The sequence below is a fragment of the Diabrotica virgifera genome, chromosome 6, assembly GCF_917563875.1.
Source record: "Diabrotica virgifera virgifera chromosome 6, PGI_DIABVI_V3a".
NCBI lineage: Eukaryota > Metazoa > Arthropoda > Insecta > Coleoptera > Chrysomelidae > Diabrotica > Diabrotica virgifera.
The window spans coordinates 11,968,625-11,991,383 of NC_065448.1; the positions used below are offsets into that span (position 1 = coordinate 11,968,625).

At 32.2% G+C, this 22,759-nt stretch overlaps 1 protein-coding gene across 5 annotated transcripts in view; it reads right to left on the reverse strand.

Moving 5' to 3' along the window:
- LOC114332415 (uncharacterized) overlaps positions 1–22,759 on the reverse strand; it is a 434,915-nt gene that overhangs the window by 374,360 nt on the left and 37,796 nt on the right. For all 5 annotated transcript variants that reach the window (XM_050653300.1, XM_050653305.1, XM_050653301.1 and 2 more), the window contains exon 2: positions 20,304–20,363. In XM_050653300.1, the coding sequence (XP_050509257.1) occupies positions 20,304–20,363 (60 nt within the window). The remainder of the gene's footprint in view (positions 1–20,303; positions 20,364–22,759) is intronic.

A 22,759-nucleotide genomic window follows, 5' to 3' on the forward strand; every position in this document is an offset into this window, starting at 1 on the left:
TTTTCCAGAAAAATCGATTTGAAAATTTTTGATTTTTGGAATTTGAAAAAAAATTGAAAAGAAATTATAAAAAAACTATATTTTACCAAATTAAAGTAAGAGTAACTTTTAGTACTAGGATACCTCATAATTTAATAATCTAAAGTCAAAAATTTCTAAAAATTAAAGACAAAAAATTATGCTATAAAATAACAGTTGGCCTACCCAAAACGGACGCATATGACCGGTACTAGAAATTCGCAATTAATGAAATGGATTCATCTCTGGAATATAAATAAACGTACTAGTTTTCGTTTTTCTAAATGGTTTATTTTTTTGAAATTTTTTTTTTTTGTAAATTCAAAAAATGAAAAATTTTCAAATAGATTTTTCTAGAAAACTGTGTGTCCTACCGACTTAAAGCAAGAGTACGTTTTAGTACTAGAATACCTCACAATTTAATAACCCAGTGTCAAAAATGCTTAAAACTTAAAGATATAAAATTTATGCGATAAAATAACCGTTACCCTACCCAAAACGGACGTCTATGTCCGGTACTAGAAATTCGCAATACAATGGAATCGATTTATATCTAGAAGATAAATATGTGGACCAATTTTTGTTTTTTTCAATAGAAGCGTTCTGGATCTATTTAAGAAAAACTAATTACAAGACGCCATCTTCAAAGAGCTCTAGCTCCCTTAGGAAGCATTTTCGGACTAGGTGAATTGTGATTAAAATGTCTTAAATTTATTTGAGGAATCTTCTGTCTTCGTTTGTAGGTAGAGTTTCTGGACACCCTGTATAATTTGAAGTAACTGAGTTTAGGACTCGTTTAGAAAAAGACTTCGTTTTTGTCTATTCAAAATTGGGAGAAACACGTTCAAACCCCTCAAAAACGTGGGTTTATTTGGAGAGCTTTTTGGGGGGGTTTGAACGTGCTTCGCCCAGTTTTTGAGTTTCCTAAAGGACTCAGGTACTTCAAAATAACTGTAAAATATAAAAAAATTAATGTCACTTATTTTGAAGTCAATGAATTAAGAAAATCTCCAAAAACCCCTAAAAAAACCGTCAGTTTTGAAAAACATAACCCTCGTAATACCTTTGTGGTTAAGTTTTTCGCACATTTTTATAAAATAATCTTTTTGGAAAACGATTTCCGGAGTGAAAATCGAAGAGTCAAATAACAATCAGTAACGGATCTACGGAGGCTAATGTATAAATAAAAATATATGAGCTGACATGAAACTTAAACCACAGACAGACAAATTCTGCCCAATAAACAACCTAGTTATTGGGCGCAATATTAAACACCCTAGAAAATTAAGGGAACTTAATGCATAGATATAAGTTATTATTTATGTCATTTATGTAGTTAAAAAATGTAATAAATGCCAATTCGAAATATAAACGTCAAATAAACTTAACTTCAAACTAAAATTGGGATTCATTTTTTTCGAATCCTGAGAAAACTAATAAGTATTTTTGAAAAATTTAAACACAGCATGAAAGATTACATTCTTATCGAGGGCCGAAAGTCCCTGAACGCTTCTATAATGTTTATTTTAATAAATTACAGGGGTGAAAAACTAAGAGGAAATGTATTGTGATTGTTAATTTCAAATATTTCATTCAAAAGAAACCTTTTATTTATTCTAAGGGACTTTCGGCCCTCCATAATAATTTAGTCTTTCATTCTGCGTTTAAATTTTTCAAAAATATTGATTAGTTTTTTCAGGATTCGAAAAAAATGGACACCATGTCGGTGGTGATATTTTCCAAATCAAACATTCGCTATCTTTGTCATACAACGCACTGAGTCAAATAGAATATGATGACAAGACACAAGACAGTGACAGTTTTAAATATTTGACATGGCATCGGGAATATTTTGAGTTGTTAGTTGTTATTGAAATATTGATAATGTATTTGATAAATAATTGATTTAAGACGTGAACTTAATAAAAAGTCATTTATTGTTTATTTATGGAAGATCCAAGCAGAGAATACATCAGGATATAGTCTAAGAGCTAGTGAACCTTTTGACTAACGGTCGTCCTGTAAGGCTAGAAATTTGTAGAGTGATAATTCATAGCACACCAAAGCTAAAAACCATGACCTGGCAGGCCTCAGCGGTGCACTAGTGATGTTGAAAAAGTAACTATTCGTTACAAAGTACCCGTTACTTACGAATACCGAAAGTAACGATTACTATACAGAGAGGCAAATCGTTACTTTGATTACTCTGATTACTTCGTACCAATCGTATCAGAGCTAGTAACGACTATTGTATCTACTTTGATTACTCTGATTACTTCGTTACTCCATACCAATCGTATTAGAGCGAGTAACGACTATTATATCTACTTTGATTACTTTGTACCAATCGTAACAGAGCGAGTAACGACTATTGTATCTGATTACTTCGTGACACTCGTTATTATATCGGAATACCTATACAAAATACCTACCTAGTACAAGCCGACAAGCTAGTGCTGGCGCGTGACCTTGAGCGAAAATACACAGCGACAAATGCAGAATACAAGAAGGTCAGATGCCACCTCTCGCTTGTCGCTCTGTACCTACTGAGAAATACGATTTTCAATATGATTACCGGTACTCAAATGCAAAAGTAACAAAAGTAATCATAGTAATCAAATCATTTTTATACCTTAAACAGATCGGTGAAGGTCGTTGTGATATCGGAATACCTATACAAAATACCTACCTACTGAGAATTACGATTCTCGATATGATTACCGGTACTCAAATACAAAAGTAATAACAGTAATCAAAGTAACGAATACTGTAAATGATTACTTTATACAAAATACCTACCTACCTACTGAGAAATACGATTCTCGATATGATTACCGGTACTCAAATACAAAAGTAACAAAAGTAATCAAAGTAACGAATACTGTAAATGATTACTTTATACAAAAGTAACGATTTGTAACGAATACTCGAAAGTAACTATAATCAACATCACTACGGTGCACGTGTATCTACCAGGTGAATCGAAAAGTGCAAATTTAGGGGGTAAAATAAACTTTCTCCTGTAAGGTTTAAATTTAAGTATGTGTTTGAGTAAGTCATTTAAAAGAAATGTGTAAAATGACAGGCGATTCTGAAGAGCATAAGACCTTGCCAGGCGAGGGGAAAGATTAGGAGTTTTTCCTAAATTTATTTTTTTTGCATCGAACAAATTTTTTTTAAGTTTTTTGAATCATTCCAAACAGAAAAGGTCTTTGGTGATTTTTCTCTTAAGTTAATAGTTTTTGTTATATAAGCGATTGAAAATTTTGAAAATTGCGAAATCGACCATTTTTAACCCCAAATCGGATATTTATCTAAAAATCTCAAAGTTGCCAAGGTAGGTAGATATTCTTTAAACATTGATTGATGAAATCCCAAAGAGTTTTTTGCAATACAATATCGGAAACCCCTTTGTTTTTTAATTGCTAATCAAGCGGACGCTTCACTGTAGTATAAGTGAGGACGTTTGAGTTGGCATAAATTCATTATCTCGAGAATTGGCAAATTTCAAGAGCAATCTTCAGACAGGTCGATTTTTATTTTTAAATTAGGACTTTTTGGCATATATATAATACTAGTGACGTCATCCATCTGAGCGTGATGACGTAATCGATGATTTTTTTAAATGAGAGTAGGGGTTGTGTGATAGCTCATTTGAAAGGTTATTTAATTCTCTATTCACTAATATAAACAATAACATAATTATTTATACAGGGTGTACAAAAAATTTTTTTTTATTAAATTAACTTTGAATAAATTTGACAAATAGAAGAAAAAAATTTTTTTGTACACCCTGTATAAATAATTATGTTAATGTTTATATTACTGAATAGAGAATTAAATAACCTTTCAAATGAGCTATCACACAACACCTACTCTTATTTAAAAAAATAATCGATTACGTCATCACGCCCAGATGGATGACGTCACTAGTATTATATATATACCAAAAAGTCCTAATTCAAAAATAAAAATCGACCTGTCTGAGGATTTCTCTTCAAATTTGCCCATTCTCGAGATAATGAATTTATGCAAGCTCAAACGTCCTCAATTATACTACAGTGTAGCGCCCGCTTGATTAGCAATTAAAAAAACAAAGCGGTTTTCGTTATTTTATTGCAAAAAACTCTTCGGGATTTCATCAATCAATGTTTAAGGAATATCTGCGTACCTTGCCAATATTGAAATTTTTAGATAAATGTCCGATTTGGGTTAAAAATGGCCGATTTCGCAATTTTCAAAATTTTCAATCGCTTATATAACAAAAACTATTAACTTAAGAGAAAAATAACTAAGGACCTTTTCTGTTTGGAATGATTCAAAAAGCCTAAAAAAAATTTGTTCGATGCAAAAAGAATAATTTTAATAAAAACCCCTAATCTTTCCCCTCGCCTGGCAAGGTCTTATGCTCTTCAGAATCGCCTGTCATTGTACACATTTCTTCTAAATGACTTACTCAAACACATACTTAAATTTAAACCTTACAGGAGAAAGTTTATTTTACCCCCTAAATTTGCACTTTTCGATTCACCTGGTAGATACACGTGCACCGCTGAGGCCTGCCAGGTCATGGTTTTTAGCTTTGGTGTGCTATGAATTATCACTCTACAAATTTTTAGCCTTACAGGACGACCGTTAGTCAAAAGGTTCACTAGCTCTTAGACTAATAATATATTCTGTGATCCAAGTATTTTTTTGTTAAAGATGTTCAAAATTGTAAGCGTTCCATAGTAACAATACAGGTTGTTTCAAAAAGGTATGTCATAAATTAAATCACGCATTCCGGGGACAAAAATAAATTGATTGAATCCAACTTACCTTAGTACAAAAGTGTACACAAAAAAAGTTACAGCCCTTTGAAGTTACAAAATGAAAATCGATTTTTTTCATATATCGAAATCTTTTAGAGATTTTTCATTGAAAATGGACATGTAGCATTCTTATGGCAGCAACATCTTAAAAAAAAAATAAAGTGAAATTTGTGCACCCCATACAAATTTTTTGGGGGTTTTGCTCCCTTAAACCCCCCCAGACTTTTGTGTACGTACCAATTAAATTATTATTGTGGCACCATTAGTTAAAGACAATGTTTTTAAAACTTTTTGCCTCTTAGTACTTTTTCGATGAGCCAGTTGTTATCCTGATTTTACTGAAAGATGTCTGATACGATACGTTACAGACAAACGTTAGCCTATTAACGTCTAAAGGTGGAAACTCTCGATAGTGGTAATGCAATTTAAATTAAATTACAAGTTTCTACCGAAATTTTTTCATCTCTACTAGTTGTATCTCTTTTTATTCCACAACGTATTATGTTTTCCATCTTTTGCGCTATTTTGCCGGTTATTATTATTATTATTATTATTATTATTACATAGAAATAAGGGCTGGGGTCATGGAGACCCATAAGCCCATTTACAAGAAAAATGAAATAGTACCTGCATTACAAAAATTAGCTTCGCAAATAAACTATAGACTAATAGATTGTGCACAACACTGATCAGTTTACAAACAAATAACTGTCTAGTTGGTTTTTGAAAACATTAATAGATGGAGAATTTATAATTTCCATTGGGAGACTGTTCCATATACTAAAAATGTTGTAAAAATGCGATTACACAGAAAATGTTGGCGCTTTATCGACGAAAAGGGTTCCTTCTTCACTTTCAAGCTATGTCCACGTAGTCTGCTGTGATCGTCTAAAATAAACAAGTGTTGCAAATCTCCATATCCATACTTTAAAATTCGGAAGGTGATAATTAAGTCACCACGGAGTCGACGAGCTTCAAAAGTTGATAACCCGGCTAAAGAAAGTCTTTGTTGGTAATCTGGCCTTCTTCGTTTGAAACATAGTCTGGTGGCCTTCTTTTGAATATTTTCGAGAAGAGTTCTATCGAGCACTAATTCTGGGCACCAAACCGTTCCACAGTACTCCAGTAGGGGTCGGACATAAGTTTTATACAAACGAATAGAACCCGAAAATGATATTTTTGTAAAAGTCTTACTAAGTAGGTATAACTTACTATTCGCTTTTTTAGTAACGTTTGAAATATGCTCCGACCAACTCAAATTTTCAGTAATTGTTACACCAAGGTCACTATATGATTCCACAGTATCCAGTAAATGCCCGTCTATCGAGTAAGACAAACGAGGGTTATTTTTTCCCAAATGTAAAACCACACACTTATCTCTATTTAGAGGTAACATCCAATCCGAACACCACTTGAAGATCGAATCTAAGTCACTTTGTAAGTCTTGCCCATTCAAGAGTGGGTCAGCAAATATTTTTGTATCGTCTGCGTAGAAAGCTTTCCTAGATCTGATATGAGATTCAAGATCACTAGCATACAACACAAATAGAAGTGGACCCAAAACAGATCCTTGTGGAACACCACTTAAAACCGTTTTTTTAGATGACAGCGACTTGCCAACTCTAACACAAAACTCCCGATTTGTTAGAAAATCATTAATCCACTCAAGAAGTTGTCCGCGAATGCCAAAATGTTCTAGTTTATACATCAATTTTCTTCTTGGTACTCGATCAAATGCTTTTGCAAAGTCTAAATATATTATATCCACAGGTCGTTTTTTATCTAATGCTGCTGTCCACTCATTAACACACCACAGTAAATTAGTCATGGTTGATCGACTTTTCACAAAGCCATGTTGTTGTAGAGGAATAATTTTTTCTCGAAGTAAAAATTCTGAAAGACACTCTGTAATAATTGATTCCATAACTTTACAAATAACAGGTGTAAGGCTTATTGGTCTGTAATTATTAGGATCTAACTTATTCCCTTTTTTAAATATAGGTGTCACCGAAGCACTTTTCCAAATTAAAGGCAAAGAGTGTGCATTAAAAGATGAACGCATCATTAGTGATAGTGGAACAGAGAGGACATCTGAACATTTTTTCAATTTTTATTAGCGCGCTCAACACTGTACATTGATGTTACGAACTGTAAAAAAATTGTAGACCGATAGATCATCATCAAGTAAATAAATTCAAACAAATTCCAAGGGTACTTAATTTAGCTAATAGTGTTTGCTTTATTATATTGCAAATTTATTATGTTCAGCCATTACCTTTTGCAATCAATCATTTGATCTAAATGTGGGATTAATAATTAGTCAAGTTAATGTGGTATGCACTGTTTAATATGGAAATAGACTGAAATGTTCACAAAACTAAAAACCTGATGACGTAGGCATGCGTATCATCAATAATTGTAGCCTAATAAAATAAAAAAAAAAGTAAAAATGTAAATTCGTACAGGTTAAAACAAATTTTATATCAAAGATTAGGTGGGTACAAAAGATATTTTTAAGAAAGTATCCAAATCATACAAGGGCACGGTGTTCAAGAGAAAATCTAAATAAAAGTTGATCGAACCCCCTATTTTTTTTGCTGTTATGCTAGCAGTATCCCTTGTAGACCAAAAATACGTCAAAATTAAAATCGGCTGCGGGGCACTTTTTTGCGCATGCGTAAAAGATTTTTTTCTATTAACTGTAATATTAATTCTTCTAATTTTTATATTAATCTTAATCTGTATAATCAGATTTTCATATATTTTAATATGTGTGAGTATGTATATGATATTTATATAAACTCACACATATACAAACAGACATACACATACACACACAAATATACCGGGTGTTGAATAGTCAAACGGGCCATAGGAAACAATGGGAATTCTAAACTGTTGAATTCCTGCTTCTCTAATTATTTTAAATCAAAAGCAGTGAGAAACTAATTGTAGAGAGGACTGAAATCTGTATTAAAAACAAATGTTTTTAATACTGCAACAATAATGAAAAATTTTGCAAAAATGTAAAACAATTGTCAGAGTATTATTAGTCCAATCGACCTCTAAAAGTCAGATTTGACCTCTAAAAATCTTATGAACAAGCTGTTTTTTGCTAAGAATATCAATTTTGGGACCCCAAAAAGATGCAAACCTGTTTGTCAAGAACAAACCACAAGAACTACAAAATAATAATAAATGCTGTAGATCATCATACACTCAAAAAAATTTAGTGCGTAATATTGATTAACAGTGATTATTGAATAGTATTTCGTTGTAACAATTTAATTTTTTGTTACAACGAACTTTTAGACATTGACGAATGTATTTGGTTATTGTCACAATGATTGAATAATAATTGTGAAAATAACTAGAGTACATTAATAAATAACACTCAATTTATTCAGCCAATATCTTAGTTTCGTATATTTCATAAATAATGTTAATTGTGGCAGCAACTCACTTTCTTGATTTCGTAGATGACAAGCAATTAACTTGGTTTATCGTGACAACGTACAGATTTCATTAAAACAATGTACAAATGTTGTTAATATATAGTAATATATGATTATTGTATAGATGTAAACTGATTGTTATGACAACGAAAGCATTAATCAATCTACTACTGCGTTTAATAACCACAATCAATGGGTTCATGGTGACAATAAACGTAGTTGTTGAGACAATTAATGTTTTGCTTGACCATTTGAAATGTAACGGCTTTTCCTTTTCGTGATAACCCTAGCTTCTCTGTGTTACCATTGTTTAAAAAATAATTCTTTGTTAAACAATGCTGTTACCTCTGCCGAAGTGCCGAATAATAATTTCATTTCGTTTCCAAGTGTAGTCCGTAGTAGAAGGAAGTTTGCGTGTGTCTATTATCGTGAAATTTCGGTCGAATTCTTTTTAAATGTATTAATTTTTTTCGAATCCTGAGAAAACTAATTAGTATTTTTGAAAATTTAAACGCAGAATAAAACATTACAGTATTATCGAGGATCTTGAAGTCCCTGAGAACTTCTATAATGATTATTTTAATAAGTCACAGGGGTGAAAAAGAGAAAATTTAGTATGATTTTTAATTTCAAATATACCATTCAAAAGAAACTTTTTCTTTATTCTAAGGGACTTTCAGCCCTCGGTAATAATGTAGTCTTTTATTCTGCGTTTAAATGTTTCAAAAATACTTATTAATTTTCTCAGGATTAAAAAAAAATGAATGCGTTTCATCTCAAAGAGGATTAAAGTGTTTTACATTTTTGGAATCACTATTTCAAACGCTTTTAAATGAGCTGTCACATGATGTACTTTCCCATTTAAAAGAATCAAAGTTATACCTGTCACCTGAAGAGGGATCGTGTAAAGTTCGAAACATTGATGTTCTAACATACTTTGATTATTTTAAAAATCGACCTGTCCGAGCGTTTTGCTTATGTGCTAAAAATAAATAAGTTAATAAGGGGGGGGGGTGTAACACTTATTCCAGCACACTGTATAAGTGAAATCATATGAGAAATCATACAGTGTAAAGTCCATTAGGTTTAGGACAAAAAGGGGGATTTAAAAAATTATTATGACTCAATATCATACATTGTGCTAATGCATTCAGTAATTATTAATATAAAATACGTTCATAGTAGGAATGAACGAAAGTGATTGTAAGAATGAATAGAATTGTTTGTAAGAATAAACGGAAATAATTGTAGAAATAAACGAAATACGTTAGGAGAAATAACACCGTTATTGACACAACGAATAGTCTTCGTCGGTCAATTAACGACGTTGTTGTTTCAATGAATAGTGTTCGTTGATTCAGTGAACAGAGTTCGTAATATCAATAAAGTGATATTATGGTATACATAATAAATGTTCATCCATTCAATAAACGTAATACATTGGCTCAACTAACGAAAATAATGAATTGATGAACATCGCTTTGTTGTTCCAATAAAACCAAGAAATGGATAATTTTAAGTATTGCGTTTGTTATCTGAATTAACATTTTTATTTATATTACGTACCTTTTTCGTTGAGTGTAGTAAAATGTTCGGTTTACACTTAAACCTTTTCAAAACTAAAATTTTAGTATTCTCCAAGACACCAATAAACGTACATTTGTATACCAAGGGACAAATAATAGAGCAAGTAACGTCAATAAAATATTTGGAAGCAAATGTCAATAGCCAGAACAATTCTAACCTGGAGACCATACCAACACAAAAGACCCAGAGGTGATGGACAGATGATCTGAAACGAACTGCTGGGAAAAATTGGCTACAAGTAGCGTACAACAAAAAACAATGGAAAGGAAGACTTGAAGAGGCTTATGTTCAGATGTGGACGTGAATGGCTAGACGAAGAAGAAGAAGCAATCGCAAACGAACCGAATAGAAACTGAGTGTTAACCGAATAGCAACCAAATAGAAAGCGAATCGCAACCGAATATAAACCAAATAGTAACCGAATAGAAACCGAATAGGAACCTACCTCCTATACCATCTTCAACGGATAGCTTGCCTAAATATAACAGGGCACGGATTACGTACACTCGATACGCATCGTATCCGCCATGTTTTACCGTAGCGCCTTATGGGAAAACATGGCGGATATGATTCGTATCGAGTGTTCGTAATCCTCCGACTGGTGTCATGAAAACAACACAACTGCTGCAATGGAGTTGCTCATTGGCATCACTCCTCTATGCGATTGCGCGTAGCGGGTGTAAACCTTGATGTAGGAATGGGACAAATGAGATGTCGTTTCTGGCGGAGAGAGCTGGATGCCTATGCCTATTCCTGCTGCAGGCAGGCTAGAACTCACTTAAACCAAGTTTGTTTTCAACAAAATCTACGAAATCGAAACAAGACAGCATAGAGTCAAACGTGACAAATGCGCCACGTAGTGCGTTAACTTGAAACATACTTTAGAAGCCTCGTCTGATCTGGACCTGGACACGAAGTTTTTGGCTTGGACAACTGATCATACAGCCAGAATAACACGGAAAGTTAAGTCTCGCATCCGTAGGAATCTTCAGTTGTTATAGAACTTTAACTCTAACTTTGTTACGGAATACACGAGTACTGTTATCAGTTACGTTTCACTCTTACTCTGGGCTAATTAGCAAAATACAAGGAAAAGTTATTTATCAGCAATTTTATTGCTGGAATCGAATCTTATTATTGTATGTATTAATAATATAGATATGCAAAGTCCGCAGATAGTGTGCTACTTTTTTTATAAACAAAATGGCGCCCGAAAATCGTGTTTTTTTCAATTTTTGCTCTATAACTCCAAAGATTTTAACTTTAGACCAAAAACACCCAAATAAAAATTTACCGCAATTAAATTCTGCATAGAGACATGTTTTTTCCGATTTACTTCGACGAAAACTTTCCCCGGAACTTTTAGATAAGTAGTTGTTAATCAATAATTAAATAACTTGGTAACGTAAAAGCCCTTTCCGTATATATTATAATTCCAGAAGCCGATGGAAATTGAATGAACAGTTTAGCAACAATTGAAATGTTAATTAAAAATTTACGGTCGCTATAATAACGACAATAATTATGATTCATAAGAATAACTATGATTTTTTCATAAAAAGACACTATACCTATCTAATGTACTTTACAGAATTGAAATTGGACTATTTAAGCGGCCTCACGAATATTTTAAAATTATAAACAATTTTTTGGTTTATAAACAAATAGAATATCTCGAGAAATATTAAACTAAATTAAATTGTAAAAACGGTATTCGAAAGACAGCGGCAGGACGCTTCTTCTAAAAGAAAAAACGTTTAGTTATGATGAGTGGTTCCTGAGATACAACCGGTCAAAGTTGACCGGAATTTACGGCAAAGATATAAACAATAGGATCATAATTTTCAAACCATCACCTTTTTATCTTTGTCCTCTTTCTCCACACCAATTTTCATATCTTTAAAGTCCTCATAACATATATTATTATAATAAAAACTATCGATAATACGTGTGAAAATTGACAAAAATAGCAAAATTCCAATCAAAAATTAGGTTGGAGAAAATGTAACCCTCAAAGTTCAAAATCGGTATACGTTAACAAAATGCATTTTCTCGGCTTCCCATGGAGCAATTTCCTTCATTCTTTTTTTGTTCCCTAATAACTCGAGTAGAGCCATCGAACTAACGCATTATTAAATGTCAAACTTGCTTTTGTTTTGTTATAATAGATTAATATATTTATAATAACAGGAAATTACATATTTTTCCAGTTGTAGGCTTTTTTTAGATAAACTTACTACAAGTGTACCTTTTAAAGTTAAAAACATAAATATTCTCATTTGAAAGCTGTATAATTATTTAAACAATTTTTATTTAAACAAATTAAAATATTGTGTTATAATAAATAAATTAATTTATTATAACAAAACAAAAGCAAGTTTGACATTTAATAATGCGTTAGTTCGATGGCTCTACTCGAGTTACTTGGGAACAAAAAAAGAATGAAGGAAATTGCTCCATGGGAAGCCGAGAAAATGCATTTTTTTAACGTATACCGATTTTGAACTTTGAGGGTTACATTTTCTCCAACCTAATTTTTGATTGGAATTTTGCTATTTTTGGCAATTTTCACACGTATTATCGATAGTTTTTATTATAATAATATATGTTATGAGGATTTTAAACATATGAAAATTGGTGTGGAGAAAGAGAACAAAAATAAAAAGGTGATGGTTTGAAAATTATGATCCTATTGTTTATATCTTTGCCGTAAATTTTGGTCAACTTTGACCGGTTGTATCTCAGGAACCACTCGTAATAATTAAACGTTTTTTCTTTTAAAAGAAGCGTCCTGCCGCTGTCTTTCGAATACCGTTTTCACAATTTAATTTAGTTTAATATTTACCGAGATATTCTATTTATTTATAAGCCAAAAAATTGTTCATAATTTTAAAATATTCGTGAGGCCGCTTAAATAGTCCAATTTCAATTCTGTAAAGTACATTAGATAGGTATAGTGTCTTTTTATGAAAAAATCATAGTTATTCTTATGCATCATAATTATTGTCGTTATTATAGCGACCGCAAATTTTTAATTAACATTTCAATTGTTGCTAAACTGTTCATTCAATTTCCATCGGCTTTTGGAATTATAATATATACGGAAAGGGCTTTTACTTTACCAAGTTATTTAATTATTGATTAACAACTACTTATCTAAAAGTTCAGTTGAAAATTAAAGATTTTGTTGGAAAAACCCGCTTTTTCCGGGGAAAGTTTTCGTCGAAGTAAATCGGAAAAAACACGTCTCTATGCAGAATTTAATTGCGGTGAATTTTTATTTGGGTGTTTTCGGTCTAAAGTTAAAACCTTTGGAGTTATAGAGCTAAAATTGAAAAAAAAACACGATTTTCGGGCGCCATTTTGTTTATAAAAAAAGTAGCACACTATTTGCGGACTTTGCATATCTATATTATTAATATGTATATACAATCATAAGATTCGATTCCAGCAATAAAATTGCTGGTAAATAACTTTTCCCAAAAATGGCCTATTCTCCGATAATCAGCCCAGACTATCTATAGTCCAGAAAGCCACTGCGCATCGGCTAGGAAAAATATTCTGATTCAGATTTTTTGCACAATCTTAGGCCCTCCGCACATGGAGCGACGCTCGAAGCACTCGACTCGATTCAAATGGCGTAGATCTCTCCCTGCCACTCAAGTTCCTTCGTTGTGGCATTGGGCTCCGTACACGAGGCGTTTACGATTGCAAAATCTCCTCGTCTTGTACGACTCTCGTTCCGTGCGATCTGAAGCGAACGAGAAAGGTCGAGTGAGACGCACGTTTACAGTCATTATTTTATTTGTTTTCTTCGTTTTTGTTAATTTTTGCCCTAAATTAAATTTTAGTCTTTTTAAAGATCAGTGAATGTTATGTTCGTTGATTGTAGTACTTTTAACTTTGTGGAAATATATTGTTTGTAATGTAAAATTCTGAAAACATTGAACTTCTGTTTCTAGATGTTTATTATAAAATTCGTTGAGGAAGTAGAAAAATATCCTCAACTGTATAATGCAACTGTATAAAAATGTAATAATACCGTACTCTTCACAGATCGAAATAGTCGTTTTGGATACTATATAAAAAATGCGTTAATTTATAAAAACAGAATCGACTAGTGTGCGGAGGGCAATCTCTTGTGTCGCAGACCCATGTGCGGACGGTCTTACTCAAAAAGGACTCCTTTTAACAAATTTGCATGTTGCCAGGACCAAATGGTGGTCAAAACTTTTTTAAACGTTTTTTTTTTGTTTTTTTCCTAAAATTATTTTTTTTGCATGGAACAAAGTTTTTTTGGTTTTTTGGATCATTCCAAACAGAAAAGGTCTTCAGTGACTTTTCTCTAAAGTTGATAGTTTTTGACATATAAGCGATTAAAAATTGCGAAATCGGCCATTTTTAACCTTCAAAAACTATGTGAAAAACTTCAAATTTGAATGTTGCCAAGGTAAAACCTAAGGTTTTAGGTAGATATTTCTTAAACATCGATTGATAAAATCTCGAAAAGTTTTTTGCAATACTACAGTATTCTAAACTCCTTTGTTTTTAAATTTCTAATCACGCGTGCGCGACACCGTTGCATGTATATACAGTATGGTGCAAATGAAAGGAATAAATTCGTTGTTTCGTAAACCGGTGACTTTAAGGAAAAAACCCGAAACAGGTCGATTTTTATTTTTAAGTTATGATATTGTGGCATATATGATATACTAGTGACGTCATCCGTTTGGGCGTGATCACGTAATCGATGATTTTTTCAAATAAGAATAGGGGTCGTGTGGTAGCTCATTTGAAAGGTTCTTCAATTCTGTATTCAGTAATGTAAACATTTACATAATTATTTATACAGGGTGTCAAAAAAATTTTTATTAAACTAAATTATTTGACAAAAAAAGAAGTAGAAGGACACCCTGTATAAATAATTATATAAATGTTTATATTACTGAATAGAAAATTGAAGATCCTTTCAAATGAGCTAGCACACGACCCCTATTCTCATTTTAAAAAATCATCGATTACGTCATCACGTCCAGATGGATGACGTCACTAGTATACCATATATGCCACAATATCATAACTTAAAAATAAAAATCGACGTGTTTCGGGATTTTTCCTTAAATTCGCCGGTTTACGAAATAACGAATTTATTCCTTTCATTTGCACCATACTGTCGGTGGAAAATAGTGTCGCGCACGCTTGATTAGCAATTAAAAAACAAAGGAGTTTTGAATATTGTATTGCAAAAAACTCTTCGGGATTTCATCAATCGATGTTTAAAGAGTATCTACCTACTTTGGCAACATTTAAATTTTCAGTTTTTCACATAGTTTTTGAGGGTTAAAAATGGCCGATTTCGCAAATTTTCAATTTTTAATCGCTTATATGTCAAAAACTATCATTTTTAGAGAAAAGTCACTAAAGACATTTTCTGTTTGGGATGATCCAAAAAAACTAAAAAAACTTTTTTCCATGCAAAAAAAATAATTTTAGGAAAAAAACAAAAAAAAAATGTTTAAAAAATTTTTGACCATCTTTTGGTCCTGGCAACATGCAAATTTGTTAAAAGGAGTCCACAAAGTGGAGTCAGACAAGGTGACTCATTAAGCCCACTGCTCTTTAATATAATAATGGACGAAATAATAGAAGCAGTACGTAAAGGTCGTGGTTACAGAATGGGGAATAAAGAAATCAAAGTATTGTGTTATGCAGACGACGCCGCATTAATCGCCGAGACAGAAGACGATCTCCAAAGATTAACACACATCTTTAAGAGGATCGGAACGTATTTTCGGCTGAAATGCTATTCAAATGGGGATTCATTTTTTTCAAATCCTGAGAAAACTAATAAGTATTTTGGAAAAATTTAAACGCAGAATGAAAGATTACGTTATTAGCGAGGGCCGAAAGTCCCTGAAAACTTCTACAATGTTTATTTTAATAAGTTACAGGGGTGAAAAAACTAAGAGAAAATTTAGTGTTATTTTTAAATTCAAATATCTCATTAAAAATAAACTTTTTATTTATTCTAAGGGACTTTCGGCCCTCGGTAATAATTTAGTCTTTCATTCTGCGTTTAAATTTTTAAAAAATATTTATTGCTTTTTTCAGGATTTGAAAAAAATGAACACAATGCCGTGGTAATATTTTCCAAATCTGTCTTTGTCTTACAACGCACTCAACCGAATATAATATTGTCAGCATATATTGTCAGTCAGACACTGACAATCAGTGACAATTTTAAATATTTGACATTGCATCGGGAATATTTTGAGAAATTGATTAAATATTATTGATATATAGTGTATTTGATAAATAATTGATTTAAGACGTGAACTTAATAAAAAGTTATTTATTGTGTATTATTTGTGAAAGATCCAAGCAGAGAATACATCAGATATATCCTGTGATCCAAGTATTTTGTTGTTAGAGATGTTCAAAATTGTAAGCGTTCCAAAATAACAACATATTATTAAAAAATCACTTTAACACTTTTCCTCTTTTCTCGATTGATTATTAGTTTTTGTTGTACAAATAAATTATTACAATCACTGAAAACATAGTTAGTGAAAAAATTATCACATTTATTAACTGAATTAATAATTTGCAATTATAAAAATAACAGTTATCCAAGAACATTCAAAAGCCATCTCTTTAAATTAATTATGACATTTTCAAGTAGAATGACATTCTAGTAATGTTTACATATCCACACCAGTGTGAATTTTACTACACGTAATTTGCCGTGTAAAGACAGAAAAAGTAGGGATACACGTAAAATATTTGCGAATTATGTACCCATAGCCTTAATACAACAGCCAAGAAATACAATATGATAATATCAGCAGAAAAAACCAAATGTATGACAACATCTAAATACCCACTACGATGTAAAATCGAAATTGATGGGAAAATAATAAAGCAGGAAGCAAGGTTTAGATATCTGGGAATTGATATAACCAGTTACGGAGATGTTGAAGAGGAAGTACGACAACAAAGCTTAAAAGCAAGTAAAGCGGCGGGATCTCTTAATGACACAATCTGGAAGAACAAACACTTAAGACAAGACACAAAAGCAAGAATCTATAAAGCAGCAATTAGACCTATATTAACATACACGGCGGAGACAAGGCCTGACACATCTAAAACGAGACGACTACTAGAAACAACAGAGATGAAAATACTCCGACGAATATCAGGGAAAAGTCTGTTGGATAGGGAGAGGAGCGAAAACATAAGAAGATCATGCAATATAGAAGACATAAATGGATGGGCGACAAAACGGAAACAGGAGTGGAACGAACACATTAGTAGAATGGCAGAGGATAGGATAGTACGAATAGCACGAGATAAGTCACCAAATGGACGAAGAAGTATTGGCAGACCAAGAAAAAGGTGGTGCGATAACCTAAACAATTTAGGAGGATAATATTGAAGAAGAAACAGGCTTTAAAGCCTACATACAAGAAGGAAGAAGAAGAGTCCTTTTTGAGTAATATTGTGCAACAAATCCTAATTAGAATATTTTTCTTAGCGGATGCGCAGTGGCTTTCTGGACTACTACATATAACAATTTTACTACCCAAATTAAATTTAGCAGCGCTAAATTTTAATAGCATAAACGACGCATAGAAATTTATTTACATAGTCGATTGTCTCGGTACGACTTAGCAATGTTTTCATTTACATTGTAACTATTTTTGTCAACAGACAATTAAATGTTATTTACATATTTGCAATTCTATTTTTTGCGGTATGTTTCAATGTGTCGCAAATAGCAATTGATCTAATCGCTTTAACTCACTTTAATGTTGGTGTTTTAGTTAGCAATGAAATACGACTCTCGAAATTTTTTAAATAAATCTGGAAGATCTGTAGAAACAACACAACAATGCAGTTGATCTCAGTTCCGGAGTTATTTACAAAATAACAAAAAACTATAAGAGATACGAAGCAGTTAATGGGAAACTTACTATATAAAACATTTGAAAGAAAATCGAAATCAACGTTAGATAAAATATTAAAATAATCAATCTACAAGTGATGGGAACAAACAGTGAACATAATTATAACGTTGTTTTCAAAATGATCACATAAATGAATATAACAGATAAAGATACCTACTGAATGCAGTATAATATGAAATATATTGCAAAATTATTATCTAACAAAAGATTAAAAATATTACAGAACTTATCCTCCACTTCAAAATCTATATTACGCAGATGGACGCTTTTCATTTTTTTAGAGATGAAAGCTACCTCTTATTGCCAAAACCTATAAAACTATATTAAAGCTTAAGATGAGTAAAATTAGGCTCATATGGATTGAACAATGATTTTTGATTCTTTGGAACATTATTTCAGAATATTTCAACCTTCACAGTTAGAGATGCATCAAGTCAAACTAGTTTGATTTTACTCAACAAACTTGACTTGACTTGAAAATCAAACTTTTTGTATAAAAAAGTTTGATTTGACTTGATTTCGATATCTTTAGGTTTGACTTGAATTCAAACATCTCCAAACAGTTTGAAAAGTTTGAATATTACGCAACGTGTTTATTTTCAATTTTAAATGAGACCGCCTACGCCTTTATTTGTACACTGGCGGATCAACGGGGGGAGGGGTAGGGGAAATTCCCCCCCCCCCAACAAGGTCCAAAAAATTTTTTTTTACAAATTTCAATAAACATAGAAATGTATTGGCTGATACGATATTTAAACCGCAGACAGACAAATAAAACCCAATAAACGCGCCAGTTAGGATAATTATTAAGAAAGTTTAATGCATATTTATACATTAATTTTTTTTAATTTAAACCCAACATTTGTGGCCTGTATCCGAAAAAAAATTAAATTGTAGATATAAAACCATATAGACCTGGATCCCGCGTACCAAAAGAAAGTTAATTAATATAGCAAGCTGAAAATTCGTTAATAGCTTAACGGTGTCTAGTCAGACAAACTTTGTGGTATGGGAAGACTGGAACAGAAGAAGTTTTAATTGTTTAAAAGGTTAAACATTTGGAACGCCAGACTACGTAAACGTTCCATGTAATTTGTCGGACAGAACTTCGAATTGATTTGTTACCATTTCATTAAACTCTCATGCAAAAATGAGACTGGTGTTTCTCACCAACTGGGCATTTTAATGAGTGGAACACGAAGAACATGACAAATGACGGGAATCATATTGGTTAGTAATAGTAGTCTGATTTTTGCATGAGAGTTTAATGTAAGGGTAACAAATCAATTGGATGTTCTGACTGACAAAATACATGGGACGTTTTCGTAATCTGACGTTCCAAATTTTAAAACTGTTCCACAATTAAAACTTCCCCTGTTCCAGTGTTCCCGTACATCAAAGTTTGTCCGACTAGACACCGTTAAGCTATTAACAAATTTTCAGCTTGCTATTAATTAACTTTTTTTTGGTACGCGGGATCCAGGTCTAATAACTCTATGGTTAGTTTTGAATTTTAAAGAAATACCAACGAATATACAGCAATACAACAACGACCACTGTTCTCTGGCAATACTATCTTTTGTATTGTGGTACATATTTTCGAGTGAACTAGCAGCTTGATACCACATGTTTTTTCGAACTGGCCCTAAGATAAATAAATGCCTTTTTTAATCAAAGAAAGTCATAAAAATTCCAAATAAGTTTATTTTGAGCTGTCCATTGAAAAACCAAATAGTCTTATTTTATTGTAACCCTTAAGGGCATACGCGTAACATGTCGCTTATCAAAATATTCAATGTGTTTTAAATATATTATTTTTTTTTTCAAATCCTGAGAAAAATAATAAGAATTAAAAAAAAATTTAAACGCAGCATGAAAGATTATATTATTTCTGAGGGACGAACATCCCTGAAAACTTCTATAATGTTTATTTTAATAAGTTACAGGGGTGAACATAAAAAGGAAAATTTAGTGTTGTTATTAATTGCAAATATTTCATTCAAAACAAACTATTTATTTATTCTAAGAGATTTTCGGCCCTCGTTAATAACGCAATCTTTCATTCTGCGTTTAAATTTTTCAAAAATACTTATTAGTTTTCTCAGGATTCGACAAAAATAAATATCAACATTTAAAAAAGTTTTAAATTAAAACAAATTGAAAATTTTGGCATATTGGATATTTTAATTGGCAACTAACATGTCTATCTGGACAAAAAAGTATATCTACTAAATAAATTATTATTCAAACTCTTTCAAACTAGTTTGACAAACAGTTTGAATTTTCAAACCTGTACGATTGACCAGTTTGACTTGACTTCAAATATTTGTCAGAAGGATTGACTTGAGTTTGACTTGAAATTAAGTCAAACTCAAGTCAAGTTCAAACATTCAAGTCAAACTTGTGCACCTCTACCCATATTGCCGGCATAATATCGAAGTTTCTAAATAATATTGTGGACTTACCTTTCTTTTCAGACGAACGTTCGGATAATATATCTTCATTTTCATTTTTTTTCTTGGCCTCTGTAACAAAATAAAAACATTGTTATAACAAATTCGTACAAAAGAAATTAAATGGTGTAACAAATAAATCCCCTATTCTACGCCCTTGGTATTTTACGTTGCGTCAAACCAGCCAAACACCTAATATTATATAGTTGTCCTAAATTAGGGAGACGACCAGTTCTTTTTTTTATGTATTTTCATGTTTCCAATTACAGGTAGAAAAGACAATATTGAAGAAAAGAGTATTAATTTAGACTTCAAACTGTTAACATTATACAGGGTGTTTAATTGGGAAAGTAACATACGTTAACTGCAGAAAGAGGACACTTAGTAGGCGGTCTCAAAAATACCATACTTAATGGGTCTTACTTAATTAATAACAAAGATACTGAGTGTTTTATCTATTTTGCCATTTTCTTAATCGGTTCATAACTTTTTAACCACACTGTATATTTATTTTATATTTGGCAAGCAAATATCGTTTAAGGTGTACAATAAATTATATTATTTACAATTGTAAAAAATCCAGGTCCGGATTATAAAAAATTGGAAAAATATTCCAACCCAAAAACAACACCCTGTACATTAAATTTTTTTTAAATGGATTTTTCAGGTGAAAAGAGGATGAAAAACTAAATTTAGTGGTATACTTTGAATTTTTGGCAAAATGATTTTTCTGGTCAAATTTTGAATTTAAATTCTGAAATTATGTTAATTTCGAGAGCTCTGTAGAAAAAAATTAAAATACAGCTTACAACTTGTCAACCGCACTGTATATTCATTTTATATTTAACACGCGAATATTCTTTTAGGTGTCCAATTAATTAATTTATTTACAAATAAAAAATCCAGGTCCGGATTAAAAAATATTGTATAAATGTTCCGACCCAAAAAAAAAACACCCTGTATATTAAATTTTTTTAAAATGGATCTTGCATTTGAAAAGAGGCTGAAAAACTTAATTTAATGGTATACTTTGAATTTTCGGCAAAATAATTTTTCTGGTAAAATTTTGAATTTGAATTCTGAAATTATGTGAATTGCGAAGCTCAAAGTAAAAAAAAATTAAAATATGATTTAATTTTAATTAATACCATTATTTAATCTAATCTAGGTATCCCGAAATAACCAAAGTACGTGCCTCCTAGCGGCGGGATACGGGCAACAATACATTGGCTTATAGGGCAGTCCTTACAGTAGGGATCCTGGCCTATACAGAAAAATGCAGGCGGGTGTGGGGTAATACTGCACTTTGGTTGCATTGGTGGTGTATTGGCTAAACGTGCAGGGCAGGGTATGGTGCTGATAGAAAAGGCATTCAGGCATCAAATATCCAAAAATCTTTTCAGGCCATAATAATGAAAAGACCTTCTCCAAACGCAGTAAAAACTTATACTGAAATGATGGCATCTCCTGAGGTAAAATGTTCCGGAAGTAAAATGAGCCTCCGTTCGGATCTCCGGGTGAGGACTATCTCAGGGGGAACACCATTGCAGGTTAGAAAAATCAGGATAGGGTCTTGGAATCTTGGTAGTCTTACAGGTAAGAGTCTGGAGTTAGTGGATGCGCTCAAACGAAGAAGAGTTCAAATTGCTTGTATTCAAGAAACTAGGTGGAAAGGACAAAGGGCGAAAGAACTAGGTGAAGGATACAAATTGTGGTATGTAGGGAGTAGTAACACTAGAAATGGAGTTGGTATAATTGCTGATAGTGAAATGAAAGGTAACGTAGTAGAAGTTGTAAGAACGAGTGATAGAATGATGTCAGTGAAATTCGTAATTGATAAAGAGGTATTGAATGTTGTTTGTGTGTATGCTCCCCAAACAGGTCTGGGTGAGAATGAAAGAAGAGCTTTCTATGATCAATTAGGAGACGTACTGAGTGATATTCCAGCAGAGGAGAAAGTTATAATAGGAGGTGATTTCAATGCACATGTGGGCCAAACCAAGACAGGATATGAAACAATACATGGGGGATTAGGCTTTGGAACTAGAAATGAAGCTGGAGATGACATGCTTGAATTAGCAACAGCATTGGATATGGCGATTGTTAACACATTCTTTAAAAAGAGAGAAACTCAACTTATTACCTACAAAAGTGGACAACATCAATCCCAAATAGACTACTTCATGATAAGGAAAGAAGACATACGTGAATGCAAGGACTGCAAGGTAATAGTGAGTGAGACAGTAAGCCAACAACATAAGCTGCTTGTTCTGGACATCGAAGTAAAAAGCGAAACTAAACAAAAATATCGGAGAGGACCACAAAAAATCAAATGGTGGCTGCTGAAAGATGAGAAAGAAGGTCTATTCAGGAGAAGAATAGTAGAAGAAATATGTTGGAACATGAAAGGAAGCCCTAATACAATTTGGAGAAAAATGGCCAGTAGTATTAGAGAGACTGCTATTGAA